We start from the raw sequence: 14,050 nt of genomic DNA on the forward strand, positions 1-14,050 counted from the left end.
GACCAAACTCATGGGCCAGCACTGTCTGGTATCTCTCATGTCACATGACCCATGTCTGCTGCCAAACCCTGCAGGGCCTGGGCTCTCAGGGACACAGTGGAGTGAGACCTCATCTCAAGGGGGTGGCTTTTCCAGGTGACACCAAACTGTCCTGTGTGGGCAGGGAGGGGACAGAGCCCACCCCTCTGCTCTGTGGCACCTGCAGGGTCAGCTGTCACGGGAAGGGCGGCCATACATGGGTGGAAGGTGATTGGGCTGCTGTTTGCAGACATCCAACTCACCTGCTTAGCTCCAGGCTTCTGGTCTATGGGTGTCATCCGTAAGGTTTTTGCCTCTTTTTCATACTGGCAGTAATACTTCACCCAGGAGATGCCCAGTGCCCCTGCAGAACACATGAGAGGCTGGAATCAGGGACAGGGCTGTAGCTGGATGCAGCCAGCAAGGCATGGTGAGTGTTGCCCACATGTCCTCCCTTCTCTGGGGACAGACACTGACAGCCTTGGGGGACATCTCCCTTGCAGGTATCTCCATGGGCAAGAGCCAGGAGGAGAATAGGAGGTGAGGAGGAGGAAGAAGGAAAGGGGAGGAGATGAAGAGAGGAGCAGGAGGAGAGATGGAGCAGGAGGAAGGGAGGAAGAGAGAGGGAGAGAAGGAGAGGAGCACAGGGCAGCAGCTGCCTACAGCACCCTCCCACCTCACTGCTGGTGAAAGGGCGTTTGTGGGACTCTGACCACAAGCCAGGCTGGTTTGGCCAAGCCCAGCCAAGACCTACACTGGCAGGATCCTACATGTCCTAAGCATCTGTTTCACAAACCCCACTACTTTTTCCTGTGGGTGAAAACTCAATAATAAAGACAACAACAGCTTTAAAATATTCTGAAGTTCCTATTTCTGGATTCATTGCCACTTTTCTCTGTTTTCTTACCTGAACCACTTTATAGGAAATAATTCAACTGGTATTTTTTCTGTAATTTGTTTTTAAGTTGCAGTTGTCAGGAAGAACAACTTTCCATACCTGATTTATAGGGAAGCATAAATAGAGGCAGCAAATAGCCACATTTGGGGTCTAAAATCACTGACTGTGCTTTCTTTTAAAAGCAAGATAAACAGACATACAGATATATGTATAAATAAATTTCTATAAAGGATTAAGAATGAATGCTTACAAAGTTGTCTGTAGCCTCAGAGGTCACAGTTTTGCACAGACTTATGTCCCCTGAGCATTCCTGCTGCATGGCCAAGGAGTGCTGCAGCCAGGGTTTGGAAAAGGCTGTATTTGGTCTGGTTTGATTCTGCTCAGAATTACAAGTTTCACTCTCAGCAGCTTAACTCAGCACTGGTTCCACCTTGGCTGTGCTCAGCTGCCCGCAGAGGCTGCCAGAGGGAGGCTGGGCAGGACACCAGATTCATCCTGGTAAAACACAGCCAAGGCAGAGCCTGCCAGAGCTCCAGGCCCTGGAGCCATAAATCCCATCTCATTGGAGCACCGGGCAATTAGCCCTGTGCTGTCACAGATATGTCACTTGAACAATGCTCTGTGCCACTGCTGACAAAGCTGCTGGTGCTTCCCCAGGCATTGCAGGTGGTGACACCCCGGGCACCTCAGGCACTGGCAGAAAGTGACACTGTGGGCATGCCCACCCTGGCAGTGGTGACACCCAGTGCAGCAGGGCTGGCCTGCGTACAGGAGCTGAATACAGCTGGGTTATGTCAGAGCAGCCCAGGCCTGCACATTCCCGATTGCATCCAGGTGCATCCCAAAGCCATTACATTTCTCCTGAGTGTACAGGTAGCCCTCGATGGTTGGCTGCCCAGGTAGCTTGCAGGTTAGAGGGGCTTCCTTCATCCTCTTCTTCAGATCTTCCAGCTCCTCCCTCGTGCTGGTAAAGTGATTCCTTGTCTGGCAACAGAAAACAAACAGAAGCATATTTGAACATGAGCTGCAGGTTATTTATTCCTGGATAAATCTGAGGTGCTGTAGCAGAAATGAAGCGGTTCCCAAGGTACAAAAACTGGAAACCGCTCCACAATTCCACATGGAAACTGGCTATAAGAACCACTGAGCTCTAAGGGATGAATAAAGAGACACATCATGTGCAGAGATGGTGCTGGAGGGCCACAGCTGGGAGGTCACTCGTTCCCTTAAATAAGGAACTTCAGCACATTTCAAGGCTGGCTGTAGCAGAGGCATGACCTGAGCTCTCTTTCACACCACTGCTTGGGTAACAGGTATATTCTCCTCCCAAAGGTGTTGATTCCCACAGGATCATGCTACACTGCTTGGCATGAAAGAGTCACATCAACAGGAGGTACAAAATCCAGGAATTTTGATGAAATATTACTTGGACCAATTAATGAGCCAGCAGCAAAACTGTCTTGGCTCAGATTTATGACTCTCATTCCACAGAAATGAAGACCAGTCAGGAAAGACTGAGGATAAACGAAACAGGACTCAGATATTCTACCCCATGAACACACTTGGCCAACAACAGGGGAGCTTACCAAAGCATGTAGGAAGCCTGTAGGGAACCAGTATCATTAACACCAAGGTTAGAGACATTCTTAGAGTACAATTTCAATCTTGTGAAACTGGAAGAAAATCTCAAGCTTGTTTATGCACCAGGTTAAGCGATGCAGTAGCCCCCCCCCAGAGAAAACAATTTCATAGACCTGTGAACTGTCCCATGTGGAGAGGGGGAAACTCATGTGAACTGAGAAGGAAATAACTATATCTGCAACAATGCAAACATAGTCAGACTGCTTGGGTGGAAAGACCTTGCCATCAGAGGTGTGCAAATCCAAATGAGAACAGAAGTCACACAGAAAAGTCTTTCAGCTGGGCAGGGACTCACATTCTGCAGGCTGAGCTGGAGTTGCTGCTTGTACGGGAGGAAATCCTGCGTCAGCTCCACTGTCAGGTTGTTGTAAGTGAAGAGGCTGTGGAGGAATGCCAGCACCTGCAATGGAGGGAAAGGACACACTGAACTTCTGTGTTTATAATGGAAGGAAAGATGGACAGTGTGTGGGGCTTCAGAGATTACATATACAATTATTTTTTCCTCACAACTTTAGAATGCCAACCTTGGTATGGCTTATCCACCACAGTGTCCCTAAAGCCCAAGCTACCACCCACACATCTGTCTGTATAAAACACCCAGAATGAAAGACCCTGCAGGGCGACCCAGAGCAGATCTGCAGAGTGCTCATCCACAAGATCCACAGGATCCCACGCTCCACTGCAGCTGGCACTGGGGCAGAGCCACCACCCAGGGCAGTGTCATTTCCATCAGCCAGTCTGGGATCCCTGCAGGCCAGGCTGGGACAGGTGAGCAGGGCAGGTAACACCTCTGTCCCTCTGCAGACAGACAGCACTTACCAAACCCAAGGGGGCCAAGATAAGCCATAACAAGACCCGTAGCTCTGTACAGTGTCCAGCCTGTTCCTCAGGATCCACAGACAGCCAGAAGAAACAGGGCTGGGGCTTCACAGTGCTCCAGCAAGCACCACTAAGGTTATCAAGCTGCAGCAAGCCAAGGGTGCAGGGTTAACTCCTGCCCCACAGGACCTAATCCAACCTGGCAACTCATCCCTTCCTGTCATTGCCAGCACATCTGAGCACCAAACAATGAGACTGAGAGAAAAGGAAGCTCCTACCGGCTCCACAATACTGAATTTCTTGCTTTCTTGTACTTCCTGGATCTGGTACACATACTCGAGGGAGGACTCAAAGAAATTGTGTCTCTCTTTGTCCACCTGAAGGTCAGCCTAGAAGAAAGAGGAAAAGGCGGAAAAAAAAATACATCACATGTAGTTTGAAAATATTTGACTCGCTTTTGTCTGTCAGCCCACACTTTGTTCTGTCCTCACTTAAAAACTTTCCTGGTGTCCAGCCCAGCTATGAACTAGAACAGTGGACATTCTTCTAAGTCGGCCCATTTCTGGCTCCCTTTCATTCAAGGATCCAAAACCTCTTCTCACTCTGCAAGGACAAGGCTTTCCCAAAGCTCATTTATTATTTTAGCACAAACCTCTTCACCACCTCTTATTCTGGCAAGGCCACCATCACCACCCTCTTGCTTGACTCCATCTGTGTCCCAGAACCAGCAATTCTGGAGCTGCAGCAGTGGCAGGAGCACACAAAGAGCTCACACAAAGTCTGCCTTGCAGAGCTGCTTGTAGGTTGATCTGACAACTGGCCTGACAGATCTGACCAGATCCAGCTGCTCTGGTGTGGGCTGGAACAGCTGGGTTTCCTTCCTTGTTGCAACATGCATGCAGCACCAGCTGGAAGGAACCCCCCTCCTCTGCCTGCCCCCACAACGACAGAAAAGCACCAGCAGCAAGGCAGGAAGCCAGGCCAGCAAAAGGAATAATAACTGGTTACTTTTCAGCCAGAGCACTTACCCAGATGAAAGGGTGGCCAGTCCCCGGCTGTGCCAGTGCCACTGGTCACTGCCCTTCACCATCAAGGTGACAACAAGCAATGACAATGTCTAAAGCCACTACCAGCATCCAACAGACATAGGAGAAGTATAAGCTTGGTTTCCCTGGTTTCACAGAGGATCCAGGCTTTGGGAAGATTTAATTAATTATCAGTTTCAACAGATTACTGGAAGGGATGATTTCCCCGCTCCCCCCCCCCCCCCCCTTTTAAGACCTAGGGCAGCTGGTGCTGTTGCTTCTGGACCTAACTCTGAGAAAAATTCCATACGCACCTCCTGTAACTGAGATTCCTTCTTTTTGGAAGACAAATGCAAGTGGCGATCCAGCATAGAGTAAAACTTCTCACCATCCTTCTCAAACTTTTTCTTTCTTTCCTGTAAGTGCAAGAGATTGAAGCAGAACGAGTTATTGGCATTTTCCAGAAAAAAACATGCATCAAAATCAAGATCCTTTGTGCAATTCTGTATTCCCGTAGACAAATTTTGGTCAACCCAGCCAGAGAATGGAAGGCCACTTCTCATTTGCTCTGCTTTCACAGCTCCTTGCCTACCTTGGATGCAGTCACACCTCAAGACCCAGTCTAGCAATACTCTGTGGCACAAGAAGTATTTTTTCATGCCAACATCATGGCAAAAGCCCCACTGATGAGGTGCTGTTCCCTCTCTCAGTCTTTTCAATATGCAGTAAACTGAAGATGTACTCATACATCAAAAACCTGTTCACCATCTCCTGACGTGCTGTCCACACAGCCCAGAAACAACTGGGCAAACACTGGAATGTCAGAGACATGTCAAGGCCAAGAAATGGTTCATAAGATTTTGGCAGCTTTCTGTTCTAAAGAGTTTATCGTTTGTTTCTGAAGAGTACCAGAAGGAAAGCAGAAGCCTGGCAGATCCACAGGCAAGCAAGAAATCCTCATCACTGTCAGCAGTGGCGGAAAGAGAGCATAAATGAACAAGAGCAGCAAACAGAGACACTCGAGAAGGAGCCCTCGAGAGCAGGCAGGGAGCAGCAGAACTGAGCACCAGACTGTTGGCTCCTGCCTTGCACTGACTATGACACTGGAGATCACAAAACAACCAGAGTAGGGGCCAGGTTGACAAATACCTGCTTCAGATGGTATCTGACATATCACAGATTCCTGGGAGGCAACTACATTACTAAAATCAGGAAATTCCAGCCTGGCAGCAGCGTCAGTACTAGCCAGATCCAAGCAGTTGAGAGATGATGTACACACAGTGCAGGTATGTATGGGATGCCCAGATCCTTTGTCTGGCTTTTGAAAGCTCAAGAAAGTGGAAAGCAGTTCCAGCTTCCTGGGGAATTACTGGTATCTTTCAACTGGTATCTAGCTCCTGAAAGCCTTGAAATCCTGTTCTTTTGCTCCCAGTCAGAAATGTATGGATGAGCAAAGATACACCAGTGCCACCATAAACTAGAGCAGATGGACTCTGTCAGACTGCTGGGTATTAGGAACTTTCCTCACTAATTCAGTAGTGACCGCAGCTTCCCCTGCCTGAAGTTTTGCTTCCCCATTCCACTTGCATGGACTATTCCATCTGTCTGTCAGGATGCCCTGCAACAGGATGCCTGGGGGCTCCCAAAACCCCTGGGTTCAGCACAGGTGGCCCCCAGAAACCGTAACAAGCCTTCCTGCCAGCTGCCTTCCAGGGAAAAGGATTCTCTCCCCACATGGCTGTGGTGAGAGCACAATACCATGAGGAAATGGCACCAACCCGACTACCCTTGCTTATATGTAACTGTCTGGAGCAGGGCAGGCTTAGCCCAGCAAACTTTTTCCCCTCAGCAATTACACAGCCTGCCCTGCAGACCCTGGGATTACAGACACCTGAAGGGAAGTGCATCCTCTGAAATCACCCCCTGCAATATTAGGTACTGTGAATCCATGTTAGCAGCCTCACACATCAGAACAGAAAAAACTACACTAAATCCAGAGGAGTAGAGAGTCCTGCAAGGGTGAATCCTAATTTAAAAAGCAGCACAGCAACTGTGGGGCTGAGGCCAGGAAGGACGACCAAAACAAACCACCACCCTCGTGACTAACGCCCTGATCAGCAAATCCAAGCCCAGTGCAGCGAAAGCATTTGCGGAGCAGCAGTTCCTCTGTCTGTAAGGTCACACTCTGGGGCTGTCTGTGCCATTAATGCTCTGTCTAATGCAATCAGGAACTTGTCTTGTTTCCATTTCCCTAAACAGGAGCCTCCAAATCCCAAGGCCACAGAAGTGAAGGAAAGCAGAGCTGCTGGCACAGTGCTCCTGTGGCCACTTCCTCACGTCTCAGAGGAGATGGCTGTGCCAGCAGCAGGTCCTGAGATAGAAAAGCAGGTGCCGCCATGGAAAGCTAGCTCCAAAGCCAGCCAAGAGCTCCATTGTCTCCATCAAGGTGATGTGCAGAGGTGGTGGTGGCAGCACAGGGATGGTGCCATCCCATGGGCAAGGAGCAGGATGGGATGGGCAGGGGGATGTGTCTCTGGATGCAGTAGCCTGGGAGCATGTAGCTCCTGGCTTGAACCCAGGAGAGGTGGTGACATTGCTATGGGAGGCTGTGGTGCCTGTGCAGATGGCCACAAGAACTCATGGAGAAGGCCACAAGCTGTGTGTGGCTGTGCTGCCCACACAGATGACCACAGGAGGCCACAGCCTGCAGCTACAGGGAGACCACAAACCACCAGGCAGCAGCTTTGCCACCAGCTTGTGGCCTGCTCCCTTGTGGGAGGACATGGTAGGTTCTGGGGAAGAGGGGTCACCTCTACTCAGGGAAAGGCTGGTGAAGAGAAAGGAAGAGCCTGGGAGAGCAGTGGAGCTCCTTCTGCATCAGGAGCTGGGAAGCCAGACAGTAACTCCTTTGGGGAGTGCCTCCTCCTCTGCCAGTGCCCATGGCAGGCAGGGGCACACAGCTTCTATGGGGACATGGAGCACTGAGCTCTTTCTGGGGATTGAAGGGACTGGGAATGATGTCCAAGATGAACCCATGTGCGACAGGACCACAGTGCAGCATGGCATTTTGGGCCACTGAGAGGGAGCTTGCCAATCATTCGCACTCTGGTTAATTAGCATATAACTGAACAGCAGAAGGGTGACCTACAAATCCTTCTGAGTTGGCGGCTGAACAGAGCAAGCCAAGACAAAAAAAACAACACAAAAAAATCACCCAGACTGAAGCACAATCTGGAAACATGAGCACAAAGTAGTTCCTCATGAATATTCAGCAAAGGGCAGCACCACGTTCCCATTGAGGTTCGCCAAGTCCAAGAGCCACCCACCCACCTTCCTTTTATTGCTCATTGGGAGCAACCAAGCAGCTCCCACTGAGTGCAGGCAGGAGGGTGCTCTGCAAAAACCCCACGCTGGGAGCTTTGATGGGCATTGCTGTGCCCAGGAATGAGCAGGAGCCTGTGGGACAGCACTGGCTGCCTGCTGTGGCAGGTGATCCTGCAGCAGCTCTGGCTGCCCCGTGTGTGCTGGGTCCTGCCCACACCCCGACTGCTGCCAGCACTGGGGTGACACTGGAGCCCCTCAGCAGCTTTGGGTCACCAGTGGGAAAGGGGCAAATGGACTTCCCAAAACTCCTCCTTAACCATTAGTTGCTAATTAGGATCCTCTAAAATTCTCATCTTTGGAGAGGTGGAGTGAGTAGGAAGTGAGAAGCCCAGCTCATGGGCCATTTTTCCTCTCCACAAGGAATTAAAACACACTTTTCCTGCTGGGAGTCCTCACCTCCACGCACACCTGAGGGGTTTGGGTGCAAGAGCAGTGGATGGAGGAATCATCATAACTCCTTTTTATGAGGCATCAGCAGTTAATTCAAAAACAGATTTCTAAAAAGTCAAGGGGTGTAGAAAGACCAGTTCTATCAAAGCACAGTCAGTTCATCCTGGCATTTTTCCCTCACCCACTGCTTTCTTTCAAATGCTTCTTAGGACCTGCTCCCCCAGAGATGAAAGCAAGTAGAAGTTATTATCCTCCCTTTCTTTTAAAATTCTAATTAATGAAATTAATAACAGAATTAGGAAGACTTTTTAGGAATATGTTATCTCCTATGGAAGAAATTTCAACAAACACTGCAGCTATTCAGCATTCCTCTTGCCCTTACAAGCTTTTGCCTCTGATTTTCTTGGTTGGCTTTACGTTTTTTTTAAAAAAAAAGCTCTCTCCTTCCAAGTGAAATTGGAATTAAACTTTTCTATTCAAATCTTTTTGACTCAGTAAGTGTGGTCAAGCCCTTCCCAAACTGTCCCATGCCCACAGCGTGGAGCTGAGCCCCAGGGGTATGGAGAGGGAGGGATGGGGCCTCCATGGGCACCAGCTCCTTTCCGCACTCACCCACTGCCATGAGTGCCAGAGCTGGGAAATTGGTCAGCTCAGGGGGTCCCAGACCCTCCCTTTTATCTGTGATGTGGCACAGCACACCAAGTCACTCTGATCACACTGACAGCAAGTCGCAGGAAAAACAGTGACCCTGTGGGGCTGTGGCGGGAGGGAGCGGCTGGAAGGGTCCCAGGGACAGCCCGGGGCTGCCCGTGTGGGAGCACACCCTCCCGAGGAGACTCCATTCGTCCCGGGAGAAGGGGTGAATGCAGACTCAGATGTGTTGGTCAGACTGGCTGCGCTCCAGCCAGAGGCATCACAAAGCCCCGATTCAAGGGCTCTTCCTATTTGGCTCCAGCAGCTCGTGAAGGGAACAGAAAACATCTCACAGAAGGCGACGCTGCCAAAATACGGAAACTAAGCAGAGGGCACAAATTCCTCGTGTCATGTCTCCAGCCTGTTCCACAGCCCAGCCTCAGCCTCTGCCTCTGGTGCAGATCAGAAAGGGTCCACGGGGTGATGCCAGGCCCAGCAGCGATGGGAGGAACACATAGTCACAGGGCACTGCTGTGAGGAGCCTCATTTGTACTTTACACCTTCTGCTGCCGGGTGGGGATGACCTGGAGATGCTTTGCAGTCTGGCAGGTGAAGGAAGGCTCTGTGCCTGAGATGACACCTGAGTGTGCAGCCCACCAGCAGTGTGGCATAGCGTTCTGTCAGGGAAGTATCAGAGCTGAGGACAAGGGGCTGGAGTGGTGGGGCTCGCTCCCAAACTCACACCCTCTCCAGGCTTTGGGGTGGCACTGGGGACAGTGGTACCTCCCTGTGCATCCCTGTCAGTGCAGGCACACCTGGATCCTGGCATGGTGCAAGGTGCTGCCCTGTGAACTCCTGCATGGGGCACGTGTGCTGAGCCACAGCACAGCCCTCTTCCCACCGCAGTGCCCTGGCACCTCTGCAGTTCATATTCCTCACAAGAAACAAAACCCCAAACCAAACTACTGAGCCACCTGCAACAACCCCCTGCCCTCTGCCACCTCTCCAGCTCCTCTGAGCGGTGTCCTACTACTGTCACCACCCGGTGCTTCCATCTGGAGCTCCCTGCCCACCCACAGGGACAGAGGAAGGGCTGCAGGCTGCCAGGAGAATCTCTGTCAGTGCTGAGGCTATGGCACCAACCCTGCTGAGACCCCTGCCTGCCTGCCAGGCACAGCCACTGGAGCAGGACATGAGCCTGTGGGTGCAAGCAGCTCTGCTCTCAGGGCACAGCATGCTCTGGACTGTGGGCAAAGTGGCCCTTACACACCTTAAGGGCTCTCTGGGAAGAAAACAGCCCAAAGGACATGAGAGAAGGGGCTGTGGGCAGCAGCTCTGCCATGCTCGTGGCTGTAGCTCTTCAGAGGGTTCCACACACCAGCCCTCAGGGCATGGCAAAGGGCAGGAGGGCCATCAAGTATCTCTTCTCAAACCCTGTATTTATTAAACGTCAAAGCCTCCAGATGGGCTGGGCTGAATCCAAGCCTCAAGTGTTCTCCAAAACATCTCCATTTCGGAGCTGGGTCAGAGCCAGACCCATTTTAAGCTGCCGCTGAGTAACATGGAACCTGGTCTTCTTGATAGCAGACAAGGGAAAAATGATCTTTTGTGCTCCACATGTGCAGAATTTGCTTTTTATAGCTTGTTTCTTTAAAAGTTTTGTCCATCTGAAAGACTCATTAGACGCTTTATGTAAATATTTCATAACAAAAGCCCTATGACTATAATCAGGTTCTGCCTGCTGGCCTCTCCTGCTTTCCCTCCTTCCCTCCCACTCTACCACACACTTCTCCGCAGAAAGTATTTTATTCTCAATAGCACTGATTGAACAAAGGAGAGAGGAGAGAAAGCAGCAAGGAGGATCTCCTGGCTGAAACAAGCACTCCTTGCTCAGGACAGAGGCAGTGCTGGAATCAGACCAGGAGAGAACCCAAAGAATTCAGGAAAAGATTTTGGAGCCTCTTATGATTGGAAAATCAGACTAAAAGTCACAGCATGAACCCTCATGCCGGCAGCTGAAAGCCAGCATTGAACAGGGAGTTTCTGAGCGCCTGAAGTCAGAATGCAGTAGAGCAACTGCTTGTTAACAACAACAGGAGAAAAATCTGAATTCAAACACAGTAAACAAATCTGTTTACATTGAAAACAAACAAACAAACAACCCTTACCTTGGTGAACCCTATCTGCTCCTTCCGGAAGTTTTCCAAAGGTTTGATCAGCAAATCACTCGCGTTCTGCACCTACAGTGCAAAGGAAAAGCATTTTAATTGCAGGGTGCTGATCAATTTTCTCCTAAACAGAGGCTGAACAGGGCTAGAAGCCAAGAACTCTGAGATTTTAATGTTTTTGACTGGAAACTTCTCTCTCTGTAGGTGAATTCACTTAAACCATCTGAATCTGCTCTTTCCCATCGGTAACGCACAGCAAACCCCAACCACACTCCAGGAGGCTTTGGGGGCATCCTGTGGATGATAGGGGGTGTCCCCCACCCCCATCTAACAATGCTGCTCTCAAATAAAGGATGGACTTCCCCTGTCTTGAGATTCAGCCAGAAAGTTATCTGTCACAGGAACAGCCAGGGAAAAGGGAAAGCCTGCCTGAGTCTCTTCCACTCCTGTCTCACGTCTGAGAGATGCTTTCCTGGATGGTGCTCTGCACACCTTGGATTACCATGAATCCACATGAAAGCTCATCACGAGTTTGTATCACTGGCTCCAGCTCCAGCCTGGCACTGGGACCAACCTGCTGTCACCTCCCATCCCCACTTCCCTAACAGGTTCTGTCCCAAGCTCCAGAGAAGGGAGAGGGGAAGAGAAGGGGACAGGACACCACACAGCCACAGCCCTTCAGGGAATTTAAAGCTGATGAACACAGTGAGTGTGAAGCCTCCTGAGGGAGCTGCTGGATAACAGAGCTGGTCCTACAAGTTGAGGGCAAAAAACCCCACCTCTGAAAATTGGACAGTGCCTATAATCCCTGAAACAATACCTTCCACTGCTCCCCCCACTGCTGAAGGAGCCACTATACCTGGGATGTAATTAATAATAAAGAAGTATCTCAGTGCTTTCCTGGTTTCCTGCTGTTCCTTGCCTGCCCATGGACCCTCTGGCCCAACCTGGCAGGAGCCCCTGCTGCTGCATGAGGCAGGGGAATGCAGAGCCAAGCAGCACATTCCTGGCAAGCTGTAAGCTCTCCACCGAGCTTAACTTTCATGTTTTTCCTGGAATTAGGAGTGAACTGGGAAGCCAGCACTGGCTCTGGAGGAGCCCTGGAGAGGCTGAGGGCACATAGCAGCAGGAAGCTGATGGCAGCGCATTGTACTGCAGGAGCTGGACCAGCACAGATGGGCTCAGGGACACCTACCTTCCTGCAGCCAGCAAAAACTGAGCAAAACCACTTCTCGTTCTTTAACCCTTGGTTTCACCACAGAAGCAGCTGGTGAGCAGTCTGCACACACTGCAGCCCCTGGAGCTGCAGGGCCTGGGGCTCTGTGCCTACTGTACTGCCTGGGAGAGCCATAGCCACAGCCCCCCACACCTGCAGGCTGTGCCTTCCCCATGCTCAGGGCCCACGGCCATGGGACCATGGACCAGATGAGTACAAAAGCACATTCCCAGTGCTCCCAGCTTCTCTCTGATGAGGAGCCTCACACCGAGGCACATGGTGCTGTGGCTGTGATTTGGCATTTAGTCGTGTCAGGAATGACAGAACTCAGTTCCCGTCTCCTCACCATCATGGACCTCTCCAGCTCCACTTCCTGCAGCAGCTCCGCAAACTCCTTGAAGGATTCAGCTGTAAGAAAAGAAGAGGCTGGTCAGTGGAGCTGGGATGTGGCACCGGAGTGTGGGATACACGTCAGGACACCCCAGTGTGGCTGCACCCCCTGCATGGCTGTCAAAGAAAACAAGAAGAGCTGGCCCTTTTTGGCAGAAACTGTGTCAGGCAATGCCAGGTGCAGGCTGGCCTTGAGTGGTATTTATTTATGCAAGGGAGAGGAGGGTTTCCTGCCCAGGGCAATGAAGGAGTGAAGGCCCTGGGAAGGTAAGAGGATGTTAATTAGCTTTTTTTAGGCTGAACAGGGGTAAAGGGAGCTGCCACCCCCAGGGCCTACAGCAAGACAGGCCCTGCCACAGTGGGAGCTGTGGCCAGGACAGGGCTGCCTGGCCTGCCTGGACAGCTGCCAGCAGCACCAGAATGGGCCTGGCACCTCTGCCCCAGGAAGAGCTGCAGGTGCTTGCCCCGACCGGGACAAGTGCATCAAATGAAAATGGCCTGGAATGACAAAGATCACACTCAGCACCAGGAAGCACAAAGTCCATGTACAGGAGGAAAGGAGGCAGGTGTAGACATGGCCACAGACACTGACACCAGTCCCCAAAACATTAGAAGAGAAACAAAAAGATCTCATTGATAAGCAGTTGGAGTCCAACTACAAAAAAAATAGCATGAAATCTTTTCTTTAACAAGCTGAAATAAGAATAATTTAGCCTGGGGAAATAAAAGACTAGGTGGGAGTAGCTGACTCCACACCAAGGGGGAACATGCAGCCCCTCTCCCTGCCCATCAAAGGAGAACTTGGGAAGGGGTTGAATTTGTCACAGGGTAGGAAACCTCAGCAGCAGAGCATTGACAGTGCCAAGCCAAACTCCCATCTCTCCGGGCTGCAAGGCAAGGCTGGGCAAACACCTGCCCATGCAGGTAGTGTGATTGTGTGCTGGATGCCTGGGGAAACAACCTGATCACCCCAGTATACCTGGGAACTACCTGGGAGTTGGCTGGGAAGGTTTCCCACAGTTCCAACCTGCTCAGCACAGCGTGGGACAGGTCTGGTGAGTCCCAGGCTCCTTCCTGCCCTGATGGGAACATCCCAGAGAGCCTCTATCATACCCCAGAGCTCTGCAGTTCAGACCCTCCCTCCCTGCAGCATACTGGGCTGGGCAGGGCAGCACACGAGGGGGCACAGCAAGGCAGGCACAGGATTAGCTTGTCCCAGAGGTCAGGGAGAGGGGGCTCCTGTGCTCTCTGTGCAAGCTGAGGGCCCTCTCCCCTCATCCACAGCACCACCTTGGGAGAGGTACCTGTCCTGCTAAAATCCAGTGTGAGGATTCATTCTGCAGCTGCCGAGACACACAAAAGGGAACAACTGCAGCCTCGTGACATGGGCCCGCAGCTGGCACTGGCACAACAGACCTTCCTGGTGAGTCAGGAACTTCTGAGCTCTCCTCCAGTGAGGGCTCCAGCA

The 14,050-nt window shown here is 51.3% G+C and overlaps 1 protein-coding gene across 2 annotated transcripts in view; it reads right to left on the reverse strand.

Annotated features, from left to right (window-relative positions):
- OPHN1 (oligophrenin 1) overlaps positions 1-14,050 on the reverse strand; it is a 57,182-nt gene that overhangs the window by 25,305 nt on the left and 17,827 nt on the right. For both annotated transcript variants that reach the window (XM_066182131.1, XM_066182130.1), the window contains exons 3-9: positions 12,539-12,600; positions 10,977-11,048; positions 4,716-4,817; positions 3,655-3,765; positions 2,853-2,957; positions 1,771-1,900; positions 282-382 (exon numbers count right to left, since the gene is read on the reverse strand). In XM_066182131.1, coding sequence (XP_066038228.1) covers positions 282-382; positions 1,771-1,900; positions 2,853-2,957; positions 3,655-3,765; positions 4,716-4,817; positions 10,977-11,048; positions 12,539-12,600 — 683 coding nt within the window. The remainder of the gene's footprint in view (positions 1-281; positions 383-1,770; positions 1,901-2,852; positions 2,958-3,654; positions 3,766-4,715; positions 4,818-10,976; positions 11,049-12,538; positions 12,601-14,050) is intronic.

The sequence above is a fragment of the Chamaea fasciata genome, unplaced genomic scaffold (assembly GCF_029207755.1).
Source record: "Chamaea fasciata isolate MVZ Bird 193981 ecotype frontalis unplaced genomic scaffold, bChaFas1.0.hap1 SCAF_4, whole genome shotgun sequence".
Taxonomy (NCBI): Eukaryota; Metazoa; Chordata; class Aves; order Passeriformes; family Sylviidae; genus Chamaea; species Chamaea fasciata.